Source organism: Lonchura striata, chromosome 2 (assembly GCF_050655825.1).
Source record: "Lonchura striata isolate lonStrDom1 chromosome 2, ASM5065582v1, whole genome shotgun sequence".
NCBI lineage: Eukaryota > Metazoa > Chordata > Aves > Passeriformes > Estrildidae > Lonchura > Lonchura striata.
In genome coordinates, this window is record NC_140704.1 from 66,512,297 (window position 1) to 66,539,878 (window position 27,582).

The 27,582-nt window shown below is 39.8% G+C and overlaps 1 protein-coding gene across 11 annotated transcripts in view; it reads left to right on the forward strand.

Annotated features, from left to right (window-relative positions):
* The window catches only part of PHACTR1 (phosphatase and actin regulator 1), a 299,654-nt gene that overhangs the window by 223,428 nt on the left and 48,644 nt on the right, over positions 1-27,582 (forward strand). For 8 of the 11 annotated variants that reach the window (XM_021536496.4, XM_021536498.4, XM_021536497.4 and 5 more), the window contains 5 exons: positions 1,389-1,469; positions 8,143-8,322; positions 9,344-9,550; positions 19,511-19,841; positions 27,150-27,358. In XM_021536496.4, the coding sequence (XP_021392171.1) occupies positions 1,389-1,469; positions 8,143-8,322; positions 9,344-9,550; positions 19,511-19,841; positions 27,150-27,358 (1,008 nt within the window). The remainder of the gene's footprint in view (positions 1-1,388; positions 1,470-8,142; positions 8,323-9,343; positions 9,551-19,510; positions 19,842-27,149; positions 27,359-27,582) is intronic. The other 3 variants (XM_021536503.4, XM_021536504.4, XM_085571498.1) reach the window with 1 other exon arrangement.

Consider the following 27,582-nt stretch of genomic DNA (forward strand, 5'->3'; position numbering starts at 1 on the left):
GCTGGCTCATGGGTATGGGGTCTTGTGCTTCACCAAAGGGACCTGCCCTTAATTCTGATCCACACTGAAGTTCAGAGAGCATGCCTCTCCCTGGGGAGACCAGGCTTTTTAATTAGCTTCTGACTGTACATATTGATCATCTTTGTCCTGAAGAATACACACTCAAAACTGATTTTAAGAACAGGGAAGTCTATCCTACAGAGAAGAATAAAGCAGAGCTGGTGTTCATACTGAGTCCTAAGTATCTGGCAGCAAGTAAGTTGCAGTGAGCACCGTGTTACTGGTATAAGCATAGCTAATTCACCAAATATATGGGTCCCTGTGGGAGCAGTCAACACACAGCAGTACCAAGAAAGGTTGCACCCTCCTGTTTTCTGGGGAGAAGAGGGGGTTTCCAAGCCTCTTTTGCTTTAAATATGACTTGGGCTGGCTGAGGATGCTAAGTCCCAGTTCATTTGTGTGTGCGTGCATCAGTGCTGGGTCTGATAGAGGAGCATATGGCAGAAGCCATTTGCCCTTGACTGTGCCTCTTTTTTGGCAGGCACAGGCTTGTTTCTCACAGAGCAGGTTCAGTCACAGCCACTCCTTCACATCACTTCTTGAACCCCTGGTTTGCTGGCTTTCAGCTCTTTGCCTCTGTGTGTGTCCTTTGTGGTGTTTTGGTTAATTGGACATTGGTTTAATTACTACTGCACTGAAGAAACATGTATTTTCTATCTGTCATTTTGCTGCCTCAGTGGCCACGGTCTCCAAGCAGCCAATGCAGAAGTTGAGCTGTTCAGATATGGTGTAAATTGCAGTGGCTCTCTTGGAGTTTCCCTCCTTTACATCTCTTTAGGGGAAAACACTCCTCTAAGGAAGAGAAGGCTCTATTAAACAGCTTATTTTTTGTACTGTCCCAAACATCTTCATCTGCCCTCACTGGAACAGGTGGCAAAGAAGCCTTGGCTTTCATTCTCTTCCACAGCCTGGACACAGTCCTTGGCCATGTTGTGTGGCCGCATCTTTCCTTGGTTTGAGCATTTGTGTTGCCTTCTTCTTACCTTTCCCTCTCCAGCTTCTGCAATGATTTCCTTTTTCTCCCTTTGCTGTCTCCAATTCTCCACAGAAATCAGAAATGTTTGGATTATGTGTCAAAATCAAGCAATGGGTATACAGACATGCCCTCAAATCAGTCAGTCTACCACCATTTCTGTCAATAACAGCCACACTACAGTAGCAGACAGATTCTCTGGACTACCAGTAGCCTTTATTTCAAGATGCTAAACTGCCACTGACTTGAAGAAGAGAAAGAGCATTTTTTTAAATACCTTTAAAGGCATAGGACCCTTTAAAACAATAATTTCCCATCTTTTCTATTTACATTGACCCTCATCTTTTGCTTACAGCTTTGGAAAGAAAAATGTCAATGAGGCAAAGCAGAGAGGAGCTTATAAAACGAGGAGTGCTGAAAGAAATTTTTGATAAAGGTAAGTGTTCTTCTTTTCACAACAGTAAATTGATATCCCATATAGCTTTATGGCCAGACATTACATAATTGTAACCCTAGGAACTGGGAATAGAGAATTCTGAATTGCAAGACTGTGCAAAATAAGATCTCTAAACACTTCTCTTGACTTTGCCATGGTCTAGCCCTCTTTGTTGGATATATGTGGTAGTTAATTAGCAAATAAACATGAAAACTAATCAGAAATATAAAGCAATAGAAATAAAAATCAGAGCAATAGGCAGTAGTCACTGACTGCAAAGGAGCAAAGCATCTAGACTGTGGAGAAATGTAGTGGGTTTGTGCCTGTGTATGTTGCCATTGTCTGGTTGTGTCACTTTGGGATTAACTGTTGTGGAAAACGGGAAACATTTAAAGGGTTTGTATCCTGATGAGCACAGAACAATGTACTTTCCCTTGAAACAGTTCAGAAGAGCTAATAATTCCTTGTTCAGGATAATTAATTTGTTGAGTTTGTAATGTCTTGTTTATGCAAAATGCCATTGTTTTACAAACATCATTGTTTTACACCGGTAATACAATACATAGTTGACATCTGTTACATATATGTCAGTCATTGAGTGCATCTTCCATTTGTTTTGCTGCTTCCCTTGTCAATTACTAAGGCAATTAATTCAACAAATTATATAAAGACATAATAAGGTTACTTCTTAATCACAATAGAACTTATTCATATGCTTTAAAGCTCGTTAATTTGAAGTCTAAAGGTTTTTTACAATAGCAGTACAAAATCTGGTAGAAATCAATAGAAATTAGAAGTTTTCACAGATACTAGAAGTATAGCCTACTTCATAAATTCAGGAGCATTTAAATCTGCTACCTACTTTTTACTCTAGCTTATTAGAAAATAAAAAATTTCCTAACCAAGGCTGCTAATTTTTTAAACTTAAAAACAAACAGCAGCAAAAATGTGCTTTAAATTTTACAGTTTCTACCAGTTATGTGTTGTAGTGTTCTCTCACTATGACCAGCTAGATGCAACCATCCTAGATGCAACTTGAGAGTAAAAACAAGTCCTGTCAATAGGTTTGCCCTTCTTATTGCTTTGTGCTGTCCACATTTTGTAGTGTGACTCAGATCAGACCCACAGCCAGTGAGGCGTGGTCCAGGTTGCCACGCCAGGTGATCAGTGCTTCAGCCAGCTCAGACAGCAGCCTTCAGTCACGCCTCTCTCCCAGGTGTGACCTCCTTCTTCCCTGCTTCATATCCCACATATAGCCACCCTCTGAACCATCCCTACAAAAACCTAAAGGCCTCCCCAGGAAAAATCTTTTCTGTGACATCTGACTCTGCCTTCCGTGTTGAAACTTGGGGAGATTCCCCTTGTATTGCTACCAAAGCACTACAATTTTTTCTATCGATCAAATAATGATGTCGGTTTTAAGCTTCTGTGTCATCTTGTGAAGTAGATTCTAATTTATCTGTAGGTATTTGAAAGAAATAAACTAATTCCTCCTTATAGCAATTTATCACCTTAACAAAACTGATATGAAAAGGAGGTAGGGCAGAGAATAAAGTGGTAATACACAAGAACAGCAGCAGTACTCAAACAACTATGATAATACAAGGATATGAACAAGGCAAGATGTGTAGAGCAAAAGCATTATTTCCTTCAGTGGTGTAATAATCTGAGAGTAATTCTATTGAAGGTTTTATTTTATTAACAACCTTAAGTGGAAGTTACATTTTCTTTGTAATTAATTCCTGTTAGGTAATCTCTAATCCTTCAAGAAAACAACAGACCTTTAGCATTTCCTAGCAGAATCCTTTAGATTGTGGTAGCACCTTTCATGCCAAGAGGCATCTTGCACAGAGACAGTAGGTGTAAATCTTTTTATCTCCCTTTCCTAAGAGGTGGGCAAAGCAGGCCTGTAAGTAATTTTGTCTTTTTATTTCTTTAAAAACCCATACTGATCAAAGGAAACAGTGTAGGCAGAATGACCCAAGAACAATAATTTTTCTTGTGCTTAGTGTTGGTTTTGTCATATCTTCTACATTGAAGAAAAGCATAATTAGCTGGTTTGTTTGCCTGCTGTTTAAAGTGATGCTCTGACCTGTTTGCTTCAGGATTTGCTGGCTTTTCAGAGGACTTTGTGTCACCCAGCAGGTGAAAATTATCGGAGTGCAGAAAGTAACAGTAGTCACACACAGGAGGGTCATGAAGTCCAGCTGCTATATTTGGAAAACAAGAAATGCTGTTACCATTTCAGTGACCCCCACATTTAAATTAGTTAGGTGAAGCTGCTCCTGACTGAAATGCAGAGAGCTTTTTCCTTGCTAAGGGCCAAACTCCTGACAGAATCAGTTTCTGTTATCTTCCATTTCCAGGGCTCTGTGACTTGACTATTCTGAAAATGTAGGCAAAGGCTATAATTTTTTAAAATACTCTATACTTTTGGTAAATAGTAAGTTGAAGAAGTATCTGATGAAGCTCCTGCTGTTCTTATGGTTTGTGGACAGATAGTCCTGAGAGGCTAAAAACACTTCTTCCACCTGCATCACAGAATATTCCTCAATATTTAGAAGAACTCATATTTTTGCCATCGCTCCTACACATAGGTACAGACCTTGATTTCCACATGGACGTGTAACCGTCCTAAAAACATCTGTCATTAGAATTGCCCACTGATTCATGCTGCTTATCAAAGAACTAAATCTCCTGTAGTATTTTGATCCCTCTTCTTTCTGAATGTAGATAAGATTGCATGTAGTGGGAAATTTCTGAATAGGAGTGTGTACCAGTTACTTACTCCAAAGGCAATGGTGCAGTGGTTTTTCAAGGAAACATGGGCAGTCTTCATCTTTTATATTCTCGTATTTTAATATGCTCTTTCTAATTAAAATGATGGATTTAGACTTAAATTTCAGATAGCCCAAGTCCTTACAGGATTTGGACAAGTTGCACTTATGCACTAAAGGAGATTTTGTGACAGTATGTTAGGACAAACTTGAAAAAGTGGTTTTGGTAAAGCAGCAGGAAGGCATGGCAACCACTGGAGAGCCAGTTGTGCTGCAGTGAAATTGAAAAGTTTTGAACTCCTCCAGAAGAAGCCTGTCTCAAACTCCATGGGATCCCACAAAATCAGAGGTTGGCTTAGGGGCTGAAGTTGTGCAGGATCCCAGCTCTTGTTCTAAGGTAGCCACCAAGGCTAGGAAACACTTCCAGGGTCAGGTCTTGACCACATGCAAGAACACTCAATTCTCCATTCCCCACCCTTGGGATCATGGCAGAGAATGACAATGAATTTTACTCTGCTCCTCCCAGCTTTTTTCATCAAGAATTTCTTGCTTGGACTGCTTGAGTCTACTTGAGACAGACAAGTATTGAAGGGGATAACCCAGTCCAAAAATTAACCTAGGATTTCAACTTGTCTATTTTGACTTCCATATCCAGTCTTCTGTAGAAGGAATGTGAGAGCATGGCACTTTTCAGATATGCAAAAAAGTTGCATAGTCCAAAGTAGTTCAGAGTAAAAGACACAGTGAGAGGGTAGGCAGAACTACAAGAGGGGGAACACAACAGGTCTGGTTTGTGTCAGTCAATGTGATGCATTGTGGGCTACTTCACACCAGGCAATGTTTCAGAACTACCTGAGAGTGGAAATTGCAGGTGTGTTCAGGACTACAAACATGATTAGGAGCCACAGGTTTTGTAGACGTCATCTATGTATCTCTGGGCCTTCATCCTATGCTGTTGTTTTCACATGCTGAAGTGAATCAAAGTGTCTGGGCAGAGTCCTCTGTATAAGAGAGTTTCCTCTGAGGTCCTGTTTCTTCAGTGACTTCAGGTGTGCAGAGTCTCCTGAGTAAGAGAAGATCAACTTTGATGTGCTCTCTTGCTGCAGAGGTCAAGCTACTCCCTCAGTTTCACACTCAGCTGATGTTATTAAAGGTCGTGGACTTAGGGGGAGTCATTTTCCACTAAGTAGCACCAGACACTGTAAAAACAGGAAAAGATTTTGCAAGTCTGAGAACAAAAGATTACATATGTTATTGCTGTGCAAAGTTAACTTTAAACTCCTAGCCAGTTCCTGAAAACAGGTAAGTTCATCCATGTATATGTAATAATTGCATTACTGGGATTCTTTTCATTTGTATATCAGCCAACTGGAATAGCTTTAATACTTTGAAAATAATAAGTAATTTGCCATTTGTATCTGGTTGTCAAGCATATCACTGATGCAGGATTAATTCACACTGCTCAGACAAATTGTTTTTTCCACATCTTTGATCTGTTTGCTGTACTTGAGCAACCCTCCATGTAGCTCTTCTTTAAGCAATACCTGATTTAGGGTGTATATTTTAGTCATGATACTGTCCCATGTCTGATGTTTTCATTCAAATCTAAGGACAAGCTTTAGACTCTAAATCAAGATTAAAGATATTCAGATGTAAGATTAAAAAAGGTTACACTGACAGTACAGAAAGATGCCATGCTTTAGTATTAGACAAAAGGTAAAAGCCAAAATTTTATCTTACATTTTACTTTTTTTGCAATTGTAAGTCTTCATGGGTAATTCAAATGCTGTTTTTTAAATCATGCTAATATACCTTGAAAAGTACATAGCACACTTAAGACAGTAGGATTTCAGGATGTTCAACATATTACAATAGGCATCTCATTTCATGAAGAATGTGTAGTTGTCCCTCAAAAAAGCAAACATTACTGGGTTTGTCATGCATACTTTTCTCATAGTTACAGTCAAATTTAGTCTGAATTAATGCATTGAATTAAGGAATATATTGCTGGACACAGTCACTGCCTGTCATTCAAGAAGCAGATGCTCTACATAACATTTACACTCTTTCATGAAACTAGGTGACTGAGAGAACATTAATCCTTATCCCAAACATGTGTAAACATGTGCATTAAAAAAAAAAAAAAGGAGACAGAGCCAACACAGAAAACATAGCATTTCTATCTAGATAGCTAAGTAAAAAATGTGCAGCTTAAATACTGGCTGTATTGTTTTTTGATTTTTGCTTCCTAGGGAAGTAAACAGCTTTGTATAGAATGGCCACAGCAGTTAGAAAGGAGGCTGTGCTACAAACACTTGGCCCGAGCCTTTAGCTTTAATTCATGTTGCCACCTTTTAGCCAGCTCAGTTGATTTCTCAAAGCCATGGGTCAGGTTTCAGTCTTGTATGATGTGACTGCACTACCATAATAGCTCTCTGGTCTCCAAAAATCCTCCAACGAAACCAAGAAAGTCAAGACCTTGGTATTTATAATAATTCTAAAATAAACAGGAGATCATCTTTTCTTGCTGTAGAGAAGCTTTAAATGGCAGAAACATAATTCTGAGTACTTATCAGCTAATGTATTTTCAGACTTGTTAATTGTTGTATACTAGCACCAAAATGAGACCTTTTTATCTTTTCAGTATTGTTTTCCAAAGTGGTTTGTTATCCCTATGAGGGGAAAATGTGCACTTATTTGACTGATGTACTTCTCCACTCAGTATATTGAGCAGTAATATGACTAATCAGTGGTGCCCAAAAATCTAAAAGCATATTCTGAAATCCTGAGTTTCATTTTTAGAAGTAATTTAAAAGGTTAGTAAAATCAAGTTCTGCATATTTGCCTGCTGGTTTTTAGTTTTACAGGTCACATTTCAGTTATATTTTCAGGCTTCCATTTGTAACCATAGGGGCTGAACACTTTGCTTTATAAAGCTCTAATTGTGATGTCCATGTAGTCATTGCCTCCAGGTACCAGAGTGCTGTGCTTAACAAGTTCGGAGATAAAACTCATGCAGGTTGACACTATAGAGAATAATCTAAATCCTTTCTTCTGCTCTTTATTATTTCTAATGTGAAGTGGTATTTGATAGGAAAGTAAATGCCAGCTGCTGTCACAGAAATTTTGCTCAGATAGAGGAGATATTATTAGTAACTATAAAAACAGGCTTTCTAAATGGAACCTGATCTATCCCAGTATCAAGGCCTTACATGAAGCAAATACAAAAACTATTCTCTTCCTTACATAAAATGTAGTTATTTGTATGTAAAATAGGGACATATCCCTGTGATTTAGCTTGTGTCCCTTATAGCATAAAAGTTTGTGTAGGGAAAGATAATAATTCTTGTTAATAATATTAAAGTATTATATACAGTATGTACTAATATTTTTTAGTTCCTGTCTACTACCATTCCTGACTGCCCAGATTCAACAGAGAGAGGGAAAAAAGATTTTTTTTTTTTTTTTTTTGCATTGGATGGGACTGCATATCCGTGTTGGTCAAGGGTAGTCAGGAATCAACCAATTTAGACCCTGGTTCATAATGCTCATCCCAGGGTAGAGCAAAAGCTCAATACAGATATTTGACTTAAATTATATGTTACCCCAGAGGTGCTGCCACCATCACTGATAAGGTCAGCCTTGGCCAGCAGTGGGTCCAGCTTGGAACTGGTTCCATCAGACATTGGGAAAACTTCTGACAGCCACTGACAGAAGTCACCCATGTGGACCCCTGCTATCAAAATCTTTCCACATAAACCCAGTGTGTGTGTATATAGAAGATCTCAGTCCAGATTCCTCATTTGAAAACAATCTAATGGAGATAGATTTCATTTTAAATTCTGCATGTTATTTATGTCTCTTTTTTTGCTATTCTTTCTTCCGACTATGAACAGATGGGGAACTTTCCATACCAAATGAAGAAGGAGCTTTGGAGAATGGGCAGCCTCTGGGCTCTGGGCTGAGCTCCAGCCAGGTGTCCCTGCCAGCCCTGGCAGAACTGGAGTCAGTCCCAGCATCTGTGGAATCCTGCTCGTATGAGGTGCTCCCAACCACAGAGATCATGGATGGGACAGGTAACTTCTTGTTTATGTTATGGTGTAGCTCCTCTAAGCTGTTTGAAACCAGTTTTTTACTTCTAGTATTTGATGTTTAGCCCTGAGAAATCCTGGGCTAAATGAAGGTCTTCTGGTGTAGAAGGAAGTGACAGTGTAGAGATTGTCACTGAATGCTCCATGAGAAATTTTGATCAACTTGATGTAGAAGTAACCTCTACTTCTAAGCAAGTAACCTCTCTCAGAGTGAGGCAAAACCCCTGCACTTTGTGAACATGTAAAAGTAGGTTTCCAGCTCTCTGTCTACATCTCAGATGTACTAATGAGCTCTAGAGCAGAAAGCTTGCAATGGTTTTGAGCCCTGGGGTACAGCACTATGCCCTCTATGTGCCACGTGGTGCTCTGTAGTGTTCACACCACACATCTGTCAGTAACTGGTACAGTCAGCTGCCCTACCCTGGGTAAGGCTGGCTGCTCTTCTTCCCCAGCCTGTGCAGAGAGACTGCAATGCTCTGCATCTAGGTTAGCTGCTCTTTCTGCATCAGGTTGTGCTGCTGAGAGTTGTGGACAAAGGTCAAGTGAGGAAAAGGGAGCAGTAGAAGTTGTCATCCATGATCTTGTGCAGCTATGCAGCACTTTTCGAAAGAGAATAGGCCCCGTGAGGTGCTTTTTACTTTTAACAGGGTAAGTTTACAGACCAGCTGCTAACATATCTGGTCCTAGGCAAGCTGTGGTGACAGACCATCAGAGACATGACATTATAAAACCTAATTTGTGTTCCAGATGTGGGAGTCCATCCCAGCCTGACATGGGGGAGCTGGCTTCTGTCAGAAATAACAGAAATTTTGGCTGTTGTGTGTTACTCTTTCTCTTTTACTTTATTTCTTCTTTCCTCTTTTCTACGTTATACAATGTTTGAGTGAAATCTATGAGTCATTCCTAATCTGCATTGCTGTGCTGCTTTTCTTGTGTGACTTCGGCTGTATCTGCTGCTGCTTTGCTCGTAACATTGTTGCGTCTATGATGTGGTTGTGTCCTCCAGTGTCTGAAGAGAGCCCCACATCCAATGAATCCGGCGTCCTCCTGTCCCAAGATCCTACAGCTAAGCCAGTCCTGCTACTTCCCCCCAAAAAATCTGCTGCTTTCCCTGGAGACCATGAGGACACCCCAGTGAAACAGTTGTCCCTCCTCAAACAGCCCCCTGCCCTGCCTCCTAAACCTATTGCCAGGATTGCCAGCCACTTAACTGGTAAGTAGGTATTCCTGGACCCTCAGCCCCACCGTTTCCCTTATAGGAAAAGCCTCCTTTGTAGCAAGGTTCTCAGTGTTCTTCCTCTTTCTGTAATGCTGTTTGCACTTGTTGTGTGTGCTGGTGATGTATGTGCTGTACCTAGGGCAGGGATCATGAAATCTTCAGACTGCACCTTCATCAAGGTTGCTCCAGGGGCACTTCCCCTCTCAGCTGTAATTGCCTAAGACTGCTGTGGCATTTCCTAACCCTCCTCATTCATCAAGATTTACCATCACCACTGAAATTGCAGGATGTGCTTTGATAGGAAAGGAAGTATCAGGAAAATACAAGGATATCTTTAAATGCCCTTAATGAGGAAAGGCATGAGAGTTGAGGGGAAAGGGAGAGTTTTGATTTCTCCTTTTGCCATTTGTTGCTTGTCCCCTCAACTGCCATATGGACAGGTCCCCCTTCACACACCTTGTATCTTTCCATGTTTGTCTTTTACTTACACCCCCGATCCTTACACAGGTAATTCTGTTCCATGACTTCTTGCCATTTTGCTTCAGTACTTACATTCTCTGCTAAACTGTTCCCCCTTTCCACCCCTGCTCTGACTAATCCCCTCCCACTGGTGAGTACAGCTCCAATTCCCATTGACCAGGATTTTGATGTCCTGTGCTTTATGCTGCAGTTTATCTCTCACTACATGGAAGGTAGCAACAGTAAACAACACAGACTGTTTTGTGTTCCACATGTTTTCACAAGTGTCCAAGCTCTTTGGGATCCAAAGTTCTAGGTGGATGTGGAAGGAGGGTGGGTGTGTCTTCTCCTCCCACTCTCTCATTTTGACTGCTGAAGCAAAGGATGGCTATATTAATGCTGACCAAAATAGATTCCCTAAACGCTTGCCTGCACCTTTTCTTTTGAGCAGTCTGCTCATAATTGCAGCTGCTGCACAGCAGGCAGCACCTCAAAATCCTGTGCTGAATATGAGATGTGGTTCATCTTTGTAATGGGGCAGCTACCAGTCTTCCGCCTGGGTTGATCTTGTGTTAATCCTGCCCTGATATTTTCAGAATTGATGTGAGAAATGCTCTGCCCACATTTATGTATTGTAGATTTTTTTTTTCCAGACGGTTAATACCCATTTTATTCAGATCTATTATCTATATCAGGAAAGAGCTCATTAGGAAAGAATATGTTCCGGTTTTCTCTCATCTCTACGTAGTCTCTTCATGTTTCTGTTTGGATGACCACACTTTTTTGTCCTGTTTTGTACATTTTCTGTGAAATCTCTTTACTTTCTTACCTGTTAAAATCTGCACATAATGGTTAATGTTTTGGCCTTTGCTACAAACTGAATGGGCAGTCTTGCAGCCTGCAAGGCCAGGTAGCAGTATTCATGGCTTCGCCTAAGGACAAAACCAGCTTCCTATGATCTCCCATAAAACTCTGTCCCAATTATAAGAAGTTGTTCAGAAATGAGGCCAACATAGAAGAAATAAAAATATAGGAATAGTATAGGAGAAAGGTCCTTGATTCATAAGCCATTCTTTTGTAAGAGATAACAGAAGAATCAAAGGATGAGGGCTTCTGGAGTAGTTTTGTTTCTTCTGCATGAAGTAGAATCAGGTTCATATTATCAACATAAGTGAGTTGCTTGATGGTGATGACTTTCTAATGAAAGTGGAACAGAACTGTGACTCCTCTAACTTTGTGGTGGCCTTCAGTGATGTCTCATCTAGTCCTATATAAAGTCTTGGTATGTGCATCTAGATAGACTCTTGTACATACATATACATGCACATTCAGGGTAAAGGAACATTGACTCAAATTTAGTCATACAGCCATAATTTATTTGACAGTATTCCTGCTGGAACCAAAACCCTCACTTATACATTCCTTATAAATAAAAGTATTCAGCTTGTTCTTAAGGGTCCATTTACTTTGGTGGTCCGAAGCATATAAGTGTTGCTCAGTGCCTTGTGTTCTCCAGTGGTAATTATATTAGCCATGTACAATCTTTGGAAATGAGCAATCAATCCTAATGAAGCATTCTCCTCAGTGAGAAGCAGAATTAATGCTATTCTTTTTCTAATTACTCCAGAGACATCCTCCACTTGTGAGTGAGAAAACAAGCAAAATCTGAATTTTGGCATTCAAAATGAAAGCTTTGCATTTTTTGCTGCATACACATTCTTCTACTGAAGACTTTTTGAGAAGATTGAAGGGAAAATTAAGATATACCAGGCATGGCTAGTGGACAGTGACAGAGGTTTAATGGTCTGGTAGCTCTGTTCAAGAGACTATGAGAGGAGATATGATCCTGTGAAGGGTTCAGGTACACATGTGAAAAGGCAGAAGCAACTCAACTTCTGTCTACATATATATATCTATAAGTAGATAGATGTACATGTGTACATAAGTGTATCTATTTAATAGAAACATGTTTTCTACAGACATATTTAAAAAATGCATACAGACATAGAGGCAAAAAAAAAAAAGTAAAAAATATTTTAAATACAAACCTTGAGGGATAAAAGTCAGACCACCTCTTGCTGTGAAAATATTCCAAAGTTCTTCAAAAAGTTAGGCAGACTGACTTGCAGGGCTAGACAAAGAACCTATTACAGGTTTTAGAAATGGAAAGGAAACATTCCTTTCCTCTGAAAGCATTTTGAACCATCTCAAATATCTATCCACCTGTGCCAAGACAAAGATTGGCCTTTCAATTGATAAGAAATGCACATAAAAGAGCATACCTAAATAAACACATAAGAGTACATTTAATTTTGTGGAGAATAAAAAGAGAAAAAAAATCAGTTTTAAAGGTGGAAGGAAGACAGAATTGCCTCTAGCAAATATAAATCACACAGCCTTGGCATGCTTCTTCTCAAGGCTGAGGCTCTGTAGGGAAGGGACAATATAGAAACAGGGCCAGAGCCAAGAGCAGACTGCAGGGCAGCCACTGGGAGTGGTACCAATGCCACTACAGAAGATGCTCCAAGCCTTTCCTCATGCCATGTCCTGTGGTCTTTATGGTGCTGCTTCCACAGGGAACATCCTTGTCACAGCACAGGGTGTGGAAGTGCTTGTGTAGCCCTGGAAGACAAGCAACTCTAGAAGAAAAACATGAGCCTTAACTGTTTTGTTACTGCTGTTTCACTGCATATGTTGTTGGCCAGTGACCTCCTGGTGAGCCTTCTACTGGTTTTCAAACATGATTAGGATTAAACTGATTAGTATTAGGCAATGTTCATTAGAATTTCTTTCATTGTTTCATTTCTCTGATATTCATGTGCAGAACCCATGCATTTAGGATACTTCTAGCCTCCTCCACTGAAGATTTAGGAAGAGTTGAAATAATCACCTGGGACCAAATTTAATTTGGGTTCTGGTGTTCAAGTCCCCAGCTTATCAGAAAATCTTTAATGGTCAAGTGACAGGAAGACTAGGCATGTCTGATTTGATAGACTCCAGTGTTGTAAAGTTCCCTTTGATCTTGATTCAATAAGCTGTTAATTTTCACCAGTGCAGATAATGTTTTCTGAAATTAATTAGACATTTTCCTACTGAATCACCAGTAACCCATAAAGCTCCTAAAACACCAGAGAACAAAATATGTGCCATTAAGATGGGATCTCAGGAGCACCTGAGTCTGTTTGAGCCAAACTTTAGCCTAATATTAGAAGAGGGTATAGCTTTGGTTATATCTAGCCACTTACCTATTCTATTTAATAGTTATGTCTGTGTAGAGTCAGAACTAATTTATAATTAGAGGCAAACATTTAACAGGGTAGGAAATTTTAAAAGTCCTCAAAAGTTGCTTCTGACAATGCAGACAAGACAAGAATGAGGTTTGAGAACATGAATGCCTGGGGTCCTAGTGCCTTGGCACAACACAGCTGGCTATTTGTGACCTTTGTAAAAGCTTTTGCAGCTACGATTTATCCAATAAATACTCTGGAGTATTTTAGAATGCAGTAGTAACATATGTATCAGAAGACTCCTGTGTAGATGAGCTCAAGACATATCCAGAAGCTTCCTCCACAGTGATGTTACCTCCAGCTGCCTGCTCTGGCAGGCTACATTCATGAAGGGAGGTTACATTCACATGGAGAAAATGGACAGTTCTCTCACTGTGTGTCAAGGGAGAAGCAGCAGAGAAAAATAAGTTCTTCACCAGGTTCTCATGGAAACTGGACCCTGGTGCAGTTTTTCTCTCTGTAATTCGTCTCTGTGCTTCTTCCTGGAGAGGAGTACCTATCACATACAGGCATCAGGAAATCTTCTCATCTGTGAAACCCTTTTAAAGGCCCTGCACAGGAATTCCTGCAGAGCTGTACTTTTCAACCTTTAGGGCTAATCATGCCTTGCTTTTGTTCTCCAAATTCAACCTGAATCTTGAATCTATATGTGGTACAGAAGAACAGCAAAGAATTTCTGTCTCAAATCTTCCCCAAAAGACATGACTGCAGATCTTGCTGCAGTCAGCAGGAGATGCATGGCAAACCTTTGAAAACAGTTTATGACTTGTCAAAAACTCATTGAAACAAGAAAAGAGACTCTCACCACTTAGGCACAAGTGATTACAGGAGAGAAGACCTGAAAAAGCAAAACCTACTTGTCCAAATGGTAAATATCAGGCACATCATTCCATGGAACTTCCTCAACAGGCCACACTGGTTTTTGCCCTGTTTGTTGGTTTTGGGGAGTTTTTTGCACATTATTTTACAGAACTAATTATTTGGAAGGCATTTAAAGAGTATCTCATTAATTTTATGACAATTGCATTACTTGTAGTTGTATATAGTACAGCAAAGGTCACAGTATAAGTCATTCAGGTGAGGAAAAAACCTCAGCAGGTCTTTAATCCAACCTCCTGCTCAAGGCAGAGCCAAGTATGGGATCAGACCAGGTTGCTCAGGCCTTTGACTAACTCAGTCTTGAAAACTTCAGAGAATACCAGCTGTACAACCTGCCTAACTGCGTCTTCTCATGGCAGTGAAGACACTTTCCTTATAATCCAGTCTTGAACCTCTTCGCTTTTGTCCACTGTCTTTCCTCCTCCCACCACACACAACTGAAGAGTATAACCTTATTGATAACTTGTAGGTACTGAGAGGCTGCTCTTAAGTGTTCCCCCTACAAGCTGAACACACTTCAGGTGCCCTAGCCCTCAGCCACTGCAGTGACCCTGTGCTTGAGTCATTCTGGTTTTTTGATATCTCTTCTGGTGGATACTAAACTTGCACAGTAGTCTAGATACAGTCTAAGGACTGGTGAATAGAAGGGGATCCTTCTATCAATAGAAGAATCCTTAGATCTCCTGGCTGTATTTCTTCTTGCACCACCCAGGAGTCTGCTGTCCTTTCTTGCTGTCAGGGTACAGCGGTGGCTTATATTTGGCAAGGAGTCAAGAAAGAGCATTTCTGCCACTGGCAGTATGGCAAACACAGCCAGCTCTGCCACAAGCCCAGGATCCCCAGGCATGTCCTCTTTCTCCATGCAGTAGTTGAGCTGGGGCAGAATTTGAAGATTTTAATAAGCCTTTCTACAACCCCTGCTGCAGCAAGATTTGCTTCCATACAACCAGAAGTTCCTAGCACCAATCTGCAGCAGCTGTGTCTTCGATGTGTGCCGACCAATTCTCCAGCCATGTTCAGTGACTAAGAAGTATCAGACTTGGTGTATATGGTGCACAGCTCCAGTGTACCAGTAACACTTCAGAAGCACCATATAGTAACAAATCTGTGCAACAAATAAACATATATTTATCTCATGAAAGCCCCAAAAGAAATACAGTAATTATAGATGTTAGCAAAATGATCTGTATGTAAAGGGTAAGGGATGGCCTGCTTGTCAAAGGTCTGATGTGTAGCAAATATTGTGGCATCCACAACTGTCTTTTAAGCAATTGATTGTTATCAGGAGTGGAGAGGTTGATGTCTTTTTCATCAACTCTAACATCAAAGTTATTACACAGCACTGAGTGGTCACAACCCCACTGGGAAACAACATCTTGCAAAATTGCTCATTATTCTCTTGAGCATGAAAAACCTCAGCCAGAAGAGATTAATCAGACTTGCTCACCTGGCTCCACACAGTTTTCTTATTTTTAGTTACGAGTGCTTTGTGCAATGATTTAATACTCTGGTAGTGTTTCACTGAGAAGACACTTATCATAGATTCCTTGTTCTTATTTCCCTTGACCAACTTCTTACTCATCTACAGATGCCCATGTCTGATGTATATTCCATGTGGGAGACCATAATTGTTACCACCCCTGGTTCATAAATCATGTACATTGTGAAATTAAAACAAACAGAGGAAAGAACTGTAAAACTCAGTCACCTCACTCTTACATGCAGGGAGAAGTTGTTCTGTCCTTTAGTGTAGGTGATGGTAGCACGGTCTCCAACAGCGTGCCCAGAGCACATGGATTTGGGCAAGGCCTCACTTGTTCGGTGTAGTCACTGATCAGACCACACATTAAAACTTGCTGTACCAGGGTCTCCATTACTGGTGTCAGTGAAGATAACAGTCACATTTCCCAGCAAATGGATTGAACTCTCTTCCCATTGTAGTCATTCTCCTTTTAACCTTTTTATTTAAACAAATAGAATTCTCCTGAAGATGAAGAGCAGACAAGTAGACTAAATGTCTCTGATCCATTTCCAAGAGTCTGTTTTGATATTAGGATCATATTCAGACAAGCTCAAGAACCTGGGTGTAACACAGTCATCCTGAATGAGGACATTAAAAATAATGGGCAAAATTTTTGGCAGGTGTCCAGTGGAGTCACCCAGCACTGGCACCATTGAAAACATGTTGATGTGAAGCATTTGTTTAAATTAAAGTGGAAACTGAAGGTCTATGGACCTTTGTTGTGCAGAGTCAAACCAGTGTGTGCATGTCTGATTCATGATGGAAAGAATATGTGGCTACTCAGGATAATTAAGCCAGACTTCTTCTCTTGTGCAATTCCAGAGCTGCAGTGCCTGCACCACAACTCTACTGCATGAACACTTGCATGAGAAAATAAATTTTCTCTGTATTTAGAAGAAAGAAGGAAGGATTCCTGTTTGCTTTATACCTAAACTACATTGCTCTGATCTTCAGGATCACAAAAAGCAGAAAAATTATACTTGCAGTTATCCTTTTGTCAAAAGACAGAGATGCTTGCAGTTGGGATCTCTTTGAATTCACCATTAAGGATGGCTGTCACAGTGTGATGGAGCATCCAGGCACAGGCACTGTTAAATGAAGACTTTAATTGACGTGGTTGCTCAGGCCATGAGCCTGAGAAAAGGAAAAGAAAACCAACCTGTATTTGTCAAAATGGAAGTGCAGATCTTAGTGTAGTCTTTGTAATTCAAAACAAACTCTAGAAGTAAAATTGCCTGAAGCATAAATGTGTGAAAAATACACTTTTTTTACTACAAATCCCATAGGAGCTTTATTCTCAGGGCTCTATACAATTTAATCTTTACTCTTTCTTTTATTTACCATTAATTGAAGAGTATGTTCTTTTATGCAGGATACACAGAGGAAATGTATGCAAATAACATGTTTGTAAGAAAAACAAGGTGACTGTAAGACCTTTGTGTGCTTGAATAGAAAATCCCAAATGTGGTTGTTTTGTTTTCTTTTTTTCTTTTACTGCTTTGGCAAAATCAGTTAAATTTCAGCCTTGGTAGAGCCATCAGAAGAATGGCTCTTTTTTTTGCGTGGAAGAGACAACACGTTAAGTGGATTTAATGTTATATTGAAAGGCAAAAGACTTGGATTCTATTCTCTATTGCTCTTCATCTCTGCAGTGTGGAAAGGCCACTTTCTCTCCATGTCCCTACATGGTGATGTAACCCCAGCCAGCAGCCAAGTCCCACTCAGCCACTCACTCCCCCACCAGTGGGATTGGGAAGAGAATCAGAAGGGTAAAAGTGAGAAAATGAATGAGTTGAGATAAAGACAGTTCAATAGGGAAAGCAAAAGCCATGCACACAAGCAAAGTGAAACAAAGAATTTGTTCATTTGCTTCCCATGAGCAGGCAGGTGTTCACCCATCTCCAGGAGGGCAGGGCCCCATCACCTGTAATGGCTACTTGGGAAGACAAACACCATCACTTCAAACATCCCCCCCTTCCTCCTTCTCCCCAGCTTGACATGCTGAGCATGATGCCATATGGTCTGGAATACCCCTTTGGTCACTTGGGATCACCTGTCCTGGCTTCCCACGAATCCCAGGTTTTTCAATAGTGTTGCAGTTCAAAAGGCAGAGAAGGCCTTGGCTCTGTGCACAAATACAAAACAGCCCCATACGAGACACCATGAAGAAAATTAACTACCCCAGCCAAAACCAGCACATTTGCACTCCCTTGGACCCCTCTGTTGTTAGCCTATAAACACTCTGAAGAGGGGGAAGGCTTGCACTGTCGATGTGTTGTTCCTAGCATAGCAAAACCACTAATATGAAGTGGATTCTGTGGAAGATGTGACTGGCACTAAAATAACTCAAGAGACATATCTGAACTTGGCTCATGGTCTTTTTTCACCTTACTATCTGTAATCATTTGCCAGAAGTGTTACTGCTTGCTAGTTCTGATATCACCCTTTTGTCCCCTGGCTATAGAAGAAGGATAGAAGGTTAGAAGAACAGGCAATATTCAGAACAGGCCAGGAAGAAGGAAAGAATTAAGGAAAGAATGTTGGGAAGGATAGTTTAAACTAAAATGAACCAGTTTGTATAGTCAGGAAAAGGACTACAGAAATCTGATAACACTCAGAATAGTGATGACCTTTGGAATTCAGGTCAAAAGAAGATTCTGACCCTCAATTCCCCTACCATGCTGTAGCAAGAGGAGTGGACAGAAGCAGCAAGAGACCAAAGGTCATGCAAGCCTCACCCACAGAGTTACATTGCAGAGACAAATATATGCAGTATTTCAGGCTGGAAAGGGCCTGGCCATCCCCCTAGAGACAAACTCAGAGTTGTTGTGTTGCTTACAGTGTATATATTTTCTCTCTCTTTCACTCTTAGTATGGTTTGTGACCATTTCCCTCATCTGTCTTGGCAACTACTAGCCCTCATGTTATTTCTTTTCCCTTCTAAAAATATTTCACAGTGCAACTTCAAAAATCTGCATTCTGCAGTTGAGTTCTGGAAGAGGGGTTTGCTTGTAGACCTCTCACTGATTTCTCGTTGAAGTCAGTGAAGTCATTTCCTGGCTGATCAACTATGGGTTTCAGTGAATATTTTAAATAGAGTTAAAAAGGTAAAATTCAGTGCTTGAGTCCAGAGAAAAATGCCTGTCACTTCTGTAAAAGAATACATTAGTCCTAACAATCTAGTGCCCTTTAACTTTTCTCCTCATGTACCCTCCATTTTTCCAAACATGTCCTGTTTAGTATTCAAACCTTATTTCTTTTCTCCTTTGCCCTATAATGTAGTTTTTACACAAGATGTTTTGCATATTACAAAGCTATAAGAAGTATGACTTTTAGTAATTGTACTCCAGTGGCTGAGGTGGATCAGGAATCCCTGAGCTTTTACTCTGGCAGTGATGGTGGTGAGTCATCCTGTAACTTCAGACACTGAATTGCTCTCACCCTAATTGCTCTCCCCCGATTTGTGTTCCTGTTGAGTGGAAGAAGTTGCACCTACCTCACAGGGTTATGTTGGAGGATTAGGGCTTTAAAGTGTGCCACAAGCCTTGTTAAGAATTGCTTAATGTGTTTATTAAGGGACATGCACAGCCCTGGGATGTTTTTTTGTGGGACTCAGGAGTGCTGCAAAACAACAGTGTTTTTTCTGGAAACCATGCTGAGCATACAGTAGGTGTTGTCTGTCACAACAGGGAAGGTGTGCTCTCTCCCATGTTAAGTAGCAGCCTCAGTACCTGCTCACCCAGGCAGATACTCTCATCTCCTTACTGATACGAAAATTAACACCAGTTCTCTCTTTCTTTCTTTTAGATCCTGGCGCTCCTGTGAAACTGCCTTGTATGCCAGTTAAATTGTCACCTCCACTACCTCCAAAGAAAGTCATGATTTGCATGCCTTTAGGGGGGCCAGACCTCTCTCTCTCATCCTATTCCACGCAGAAGAGCTCCCAGCAGCCTTTGACCCAGCAGCATCACACTGTCCTGCCATCCCAGTTAGCAGCTCACCAGCACCAGCTCCAGTACAGCAGCCACAGCCAGCACATTCCTTCTGGGTCCAGCACGCTGCCCATTCACCCTTCAGGGTGCCGGATGATCGAGGAACTGAACAAAACGCTAGCCATGACCATGCACAGGCTAGAAAGGTAATGGGTCAACTTTTAGCATTCCGTACTGGCGTGCGCTGTTTCCTGCTAACCTCAGCATCGATATCGCCGCTTGAGTTACATTCATAGGACTTGAATGAGGTGTCTCCTCTGGAGTCTAACAACTTCAGGGCAGAGTTATTTCTGGAGAAACAGAGGCAGAGGAAGAGCCTTTCCAGACTTGTTTGATAGAAGTTTCTGGCAGAAAGGAATAAAGACCAAATTTCCTGAATCCCACTGTCCTGTTCAAGGCAGTAGATAATACAGCCAATGGAGATTTTAATGAGACATGCCTGGCTTGCAGTATGTTCTGCTGAGGCATAACTGCAGAGCTCCAGTTGTGTGGAGGATTTCTAAATGCAAGGGGAGGAAGATTCATAAAAGAGCAACTAGAATCCAATGTGCCACTCCAGCAGGACATCTGATTAGTATTACCAATTAGCTTGAAATAATCTATGTGGGCTTCCTACAAGTCACTTAGAAGGGTTTTAATGCAGTATTTAGATTATGTAAGTTAATTTAAAATAAATTATGTGTTTGATCTTAAAATAAATATTCCATAGCAACTACCTTTTTAGCCATTTGTATCTGGCAAGAAGTAGAACATTTGATCAGAAATGCCTGTTTTTTGTTATTGTCACTTATGAGTATCTCTGAGTGTTTCTCCAAGTAGTCTGAATAAGCGAAGGCATGTTGTATAAATGCAAGTTGCCCTCATAGACTGCAACAGCAGCAAGCTTTGGAAAATTTATTTCACCTTGCAGAGGAAAACTGAAAAAGTCCCAGAACAGGGAAGATGGATGAAAAATTACATGTTTTATTTAGTACCAAGGACAGTTTTGTAGCCAGCTTGTTCTAGAAGCATCAGATCATCCTGTTATACAGGAAGTCAAAATATTTGGTTTAACAGACAAAATGCTTAATGATTTACTCCAGTATTTCTGTCTGATAATACTACCTTCATTATATTCCACCATTGGAAACAACTGGATTATTGATGGCATTTTCTCCTTACTGCCTGAAAAAGAGTCAGGAGACCAGAGGCTGTCTCACACTGCCAGCTTATTTTAGTACCAGAATAGTGACACATCTGTGATTACATCTTGGGGCTAATGTTTCTACAGCATGGAGGAATTCTCAGCTGAGGAAAACTACTACGGCTATGAAGGAGATTCTTATTCCTATCAGTGAAAGAGCTGTGGAGGTAGGATAGAAAGAGCATCCACATTGTTCCCTACTGCCCCACCCAGGGACTACTCATTTACTTCTCACATTGCCAGCATGGCTGGTCTGGTGTTTTTACACCATCCCAAAATTCAATGCACCAGGCACAGTGCGTAGCTGTTGTCTCCCAAAGGCTCCTTTGGGGCTGCACTGGCCATGCCATCCCCAGCTTAGGTTGGATGTCTTAATGTCTGGCTCACACTGTGTGCAGAAGGCCCTTTGTTATCCTGAGCCCAGTGACGTCTCTCAGAATAGGACTTCATTGTGGCATCTGTTGCCCCACAGCAATGAATGCTCCAGTTTCTAGTCATCCATCATGTTTATGTCTACAAATATGTTTAATTGATTTAAAGAAGGTGATGCTGTTTGGGCTTAACTATTAATTTGAAGCTGAAGCTGTGCTGCTTGTTAAAAACTGAATAAGCAAACATTCATGTCCCAATGTGAAACAAATGCTTCCTTTGCAATTAATAAGAAGAAAATAAGAAAAGGTTGTGTACTGATATTTCACATTTAAAATGAATGAATGAAACCTAGTTCATGATATTGCAGAGAGATATTTAATAGCCAATATTATGTTGATTAACTGTTAGTTAAATCATGGATTAATGTGTTGAGTACTTTGTTTACGCTCCTTGTCAAAGCAAATCAATAACTTCTGCATTCACAAGGGAGAAAATAGGTCATGATCATTTCCTCTGCAACAGCAATTGTTATTTTTGTAGTATATTGAGGTATATACAGTTCTGTGGAGCTGATCTTGCTCTTAAATTCTTCATTTGCTTTTTTCAAGCCACATTGTGATCTAGATAAATTTGCCGAGTTTGCTTGAAGATTTGTGCAGATTTTTAAAATATATTTATTTAACTTGTGAGACAATTATTTGCACTGAATGCCACTGTTTTCTACTATTTTTGACAGTACTTACTTTCCCTTATTGTAAAAATCTGCATTAAATTATACTGCAGCATTTGTCATTGCGCACTTCAGCCCAAAACTCTCGAGGGCCTGTTAACACAGCAAAGATCCTAGATCCCTTTCCTCTGTTTGGAGCTTGGTAATGTGCTCACATCTGTAGCCTGCATAGGATATGGAGAGACATCCTGCACTTTGCTGTTCCTTGCAAGTTAGCAAAGTACTGGGCCACTACTGTTGGGTCAACAATCCTGAGGAGATGTGAGAGCCTGGTAAGCGTCTGAGGCAGCTTCTGGTGAATACTACGGGTTTTTATCTTCTGATCTCAGACATTATCTCAAAAGTATCCTACAACTTTACAGAATAATTGCCATGGTGCTGCAGTAATAATGCTGCCAAGTCTGGTAATTTGGGCGAATATTTTAAAAAGGGTTTTGGTTTTAATAAGAGATGATCATATAGACAAGCACAGATCAGGTTTCAGCTCTAAATTTTTTATTTTCCTTGTGGAATTTTTCCTTTTCTTCCTTTGGTCCTGGTGAAGTAGAAGCTCCTCAAGGTCATTTAAATTTGGTGAGTTACTCTGTATCAAATTCACATTTTGTCCAGTAAACTTTTCTTAGACCTTACAACTCTCCAGTTCACCAGGTGTTTGAGTGCTGACATGAACAAAAAATGAAAGGCTAAAACCTTCCCTTCTACCAAGCTGGACCTTTTGCTTACACAGATAAGATCTCTGAAATTCAGATAGTCTAACAACATCTGAAGAATGATAGTTGAAATCAGTGCTTTGCCAATGAGCCACAGGCTTGCCAGAGAAAAATGAGATTTCCCTCTGTACAGACCTGGAAGCCAGATTTTTCTGTCTTTGACCTTGAGAAAGTTAGTGAGTCTCTCTATCTCTGTTTTCCCCTCTGCAGGAGTGAGATTGCATGTAACTGCCTCACCTAGATCTAGTGCATATTAATAATTTAATGTCTTAAGGTACATTAAAAGGCTTGCAATAGCTATTCAAGTCCCAGTTGTTCTTATGACTTTAAATGGCAGTTAATTCCTGGATTTTTTTATTCAATTTTATTGCAGACATTATAGAACATTAAGTTCATTTGTGCACTTAACGCTTTTGATTGCAAACATTTTCTGGTACTCATAATGTCTATTCATAACCTATTCTCAGAAGGGCAATCTGCCCCTTGTCATAGTATGACTATTATGACATGTCATTTGTGCTGCCAATTTGCCTCAATTTTTCCTGATAAATTACCAGTTTTATGGTAGATAAGGTTGAAACAGAGAAATATGTAATTTCCATGTAACCTTTTTTATGCAACCTCTGTTGCTAATTTGTGTCTTACTGCAAATGACTTTCCACTTCATTCCGAAGGGTGAAAGAGTGTTTGTCAAGTATAAGCAAAACTCTAGATTTGGACATATTTTTTTTTTAGGAGTTGATGAAAATCTGTTAAGCCCTGCCACCAAAATACGCAGATTTCATCCTCATAATTGAAATTAATTTGAGAAGAAAGATGTGCATCACAAACAGTGGCTATAAAGCTTTAGAGACTCTCTTGTGACACCAAAATGTGTCTTTAATTTTAACTTAGTGAGGCAGTTTCTTTATCTGAAACAGCCTGATTTTCTGCCTTGCCTGTATAATTCTCAGCCTGTCTGGAAAGGTGACAATTAATTTCATTTACTCTGTGGGATCATGTACAGGAGCGGGCACAGATGAATCCAGGCCTCAGTTTGTTCAGTCTAAGTACTAAAGAGCTGTTAAGTGGCAATATCTCACTCCAGGCTAGAATTGCCTCTGTGGCAGAGCAGTGAAAAATCACTGTGTCCAGAAAGACTGTGTGTGAGACCAGTTCCTCTGGGACACCCAACTCAGCTGCAGATTGTAGATTTATGAAATTAAATGCATTAGACATTACCACCAGTGTCTTGTAAATCTTACGCAACATATTTGAGTCAGAAAACATTTATCTTCTATAAGACTTGTCAACAGAATTGCATCTTGTCTAAACTTAAGTGTTGCCTAAGGATAGAAACACTTAATATTTATAGGCCTGCCTTCTCTCTGTTTCTCACACACATTCCTGTAGTAGAAACGTATATAAGGTGGTTTGAAGTTTTTTCAGATCTTTTGTTTTAGGTGTTAAGTACAGAAAAGTGTGCTGTGAATCTGAAAACATTCTGATAAAAATGTAATCCTCTATTTCAAAATCAAAGGGCCTGGCATAACAGACAAAAAGTGTGCAGGTTTTTCCCACTAGATTTCAGAGGAAGTATTTAACTTTTTTTCTTTTTCTTTATTTTGTCTGTACCATGAGTTACTCATATGCTTAAATTGTGATTTTTCATTGAAGTATTTTATCACTAGAACCATTGTAAGGTATAGTGGTGTAAATTTTTTTTTTGTATTGGTCATGTACAGGTGATGCAGCAGTAATTGCAAGTTCTAGGGAGCTATGAATTGTTCAGCTCCATGCATTAAGATCTTCTTTGTAAAACAAGTACTTGCTTAGCTGTAGCTTTTTTCTCTAATTCTGTTGCAAAACACATAACTGGTTTAAAATGGGCTTTTTGAAACAATAGTGTGCTTTTTGGTAAATAATGCTAAAAAATTTTGTGGTGTATCACCTGACCATGTAGGAGTTTTGCTAATGACCCACAATGGACAAATCCCATGACCTTGATTTGTATTTTTAAGTATACTGCAGTACTGCATGTATTTCATAAGCACTTTGCTTAGACAGCTGACTTAGCCAAATTGCTGTGGAAAGGGCTGATTTTAATCAAGAACAACACAAAACACTAGGAAAAATGAGGGGCTGAAAATAGAAAGTAGTATTATCAAGAAAGTGGATGATTCAGAAAACTTACAATGAGATGAGAAGCTGCCTATTTCTTGATCACTAGTTCAAATAAAAACCCTCTGTGGTAACTTGTAAATCCTGTTGCCATCCTATATCTGCTTGATAACCTAAATTGATGGATCACTTTGATATCTGCTACCCATAAGAGGACACACCCATAAGGATGCATCCATAAGCTACATCCATCCTTCACAGAACAGGGAAGCACCAAATAGTCCTGGATGCTAAACTACTGCTTGCTCCTTTCATTTGTACATACTCTCTGTGTATGTATGGTTTTAAATTAATGATCCAGTGGGCGCAATTAGAAGGTTTTGGCTATTTTTTTAGCAAAGTGAACAGAATTTCACAATATTATGTTTTTTTCTCATAACTTTGATTCCAGACTTTTCCTTCCCTCTTTTAAAGACTTACTCAAAAAATAGCTTACAGAGAAAACAGATTTAATGAAGTTCATAATATAAAACTTCTGAAAGCATTTCAGCAAATGAAAAGTTAGTTCAAAGTTTTTAAAGACTGTAGTGTGTTGATGTCTCATTATGAGAATTCAGCTGATGAAAAGTCCAATACTAAAATTTGCAAGCCAGTTCTTCATTAATCTTTCTTTCTTTGTGATACAAAACATGGGCTATCACTAAGAAAATTGAGTTTCTCTCTTCAAGGCATCTAGTAAAGCTCTGCATCTCATTATTGATTAGCCTGCAATAATACATGTTGGAATTTAAAAAAAATATTTCTTTGAAGCTGAAGATGATGATAACAGCATGGTATGGTTTGTTCACAGGATCTGAAGACTTTTCTTCTTTTTTAATCCCTAAGCATATTTGGAGTAGCATTATATCCCTATAACTACATTCTTAAAAGACTCCCTGGAATGTTATCTGGCAGCCATTTTAGAGCCCATTCTAACTTTTGGATTAGAAGAAAGCAAAATGTTCCAAGTTAAAGATAGTAGATTCAGTAGATTTCTGTAAAAATCTTTTAAAGAGAATAAATTTTATTCAAGATGCAGAACACCTCTGGTATTCAGGCTAAAATATTCAAGGGAATTGAGGGTTCTCAGTACTTGTCAGATACAAGTTTGTGTGCCTCAAAGTCAGCTTGGCCAGCACGTCTGCTTTCACACCTGTCTTCTTTTGAAAAGTAAATTGGAGTTTGACATAGAGAGGGTGTCCCATAGGGAAATGTTGCCCATTTTTCACAGAGCTGTTGCATCAGGCAGGACTTCAGAGAAAGGGCAGTTTTTGCTATCTCACAAATAATCCTGAGCTGCCACAATTTTTGCCTGCCAGTCTCTCATTCTGATTTCATACTGGAAAAGCAACATAAACTATTTAGATAAAAACTGGTTAGGAAACATGGTTCTGTTCCTGACTTTTCCTTTCACTTTTTGTTTGACTTTGATCTTCACCTCCTCATGTTCCTATTTCCCTACTTGATATGTTATTTGGTAAAGGGCTTTGAATTCAACACATAGACATGGCTAGATGGTAAGAGTCCTCACTACAGGTCTTAATCTCATAAGATGCTGAAAATAATCAATCACACCTGTGACAAAATAAATATAATGTTAGCACCAATTCTGATAGATCTTCAGCACCTATGGCAGGACAAGGGATATCATCATGGCCACCCCCCAATATATAACTGTGCCATTAGCAAACAAACCTCTCAGGTTTTAGCTTCTTCCCTGGTTACTCTCACCTCCTCCCAAAGTCTCTTTTCTCCAAGCCCAGTTTCACATGCTCACTCCCCTGCACATCAAAGAGTTGTGTGCTTGCCATCCCTCAAGTCACTCATCACTAGTGCAAGCCACTAGTTTTCCCTCTGCCTTTCTACAATTATTCCTACAGTCCATCCTTACTTCCTCCCAGTCTTACTCCACTTGTTGCACTCAGGTGAGACATTTTCTCCTTGCTGCCTGCACACCAGCATAAAAGTCACACAGACACCAGGCTGAAGGTGTGCTTACCACCGAGTAGCTGGTGCTTACCACTCTGAGTAGCAGATCACTATTAATTTGCAACAGATCTTTAGTGTTTTGTCCTGGCTGACAGTATTTCTGCTTGTATGCTGTCCTACCACTCCCTAATAAATGTTGTACCCTAAATCTAATAAGTATTCAGTTAAGACCCATTAGATGTCTTGCTGGTCTTGAAAATCTTTCTGTTCTCATTTCTTCTTAAGAAGGGATGAAAGAGCACTGGTTTCCTGTATACAGTGAGAGAAGCAACTCTGTCTTTCAATAGAGCTGCTTCCTTTAGCTTATTTATTTGCTTTTCTTCCCCAACAGCTCTGGTTTACACACAAGTGACAGTGTTACAAAAACAGGACCTGGGGGCCTTCCAGACATGAGACAAGTGCCAACTGTTGTGATCGAATGCGATGACAATAAAGAAAATGTGCCTCATGAAACTGACTATGAAGATTCTTCCTGCCTTTATCCAAGGCAGGAAGAGGAAGAAGAGGAAGATGAAGAGGAGGATAACTCATTATTTACAAGTAACATTCATTCCATTTTTCCTTTTTCACTTATTTAAGTTTTACCCCTAACTCTCAATACACAAAGGAAACATAAGACCTGTGTGTTTTCTTTCTTAGCTGTGGCTTTTGGATCTCTCAGGGCTTGACTACATAGGGGTGCTAATTTGAAATAACAAACAGTCTGAATTTATAAATATTTTGTTAATAGTCATGAATACTTGTCTCAGTAGTGCTCAGACTAA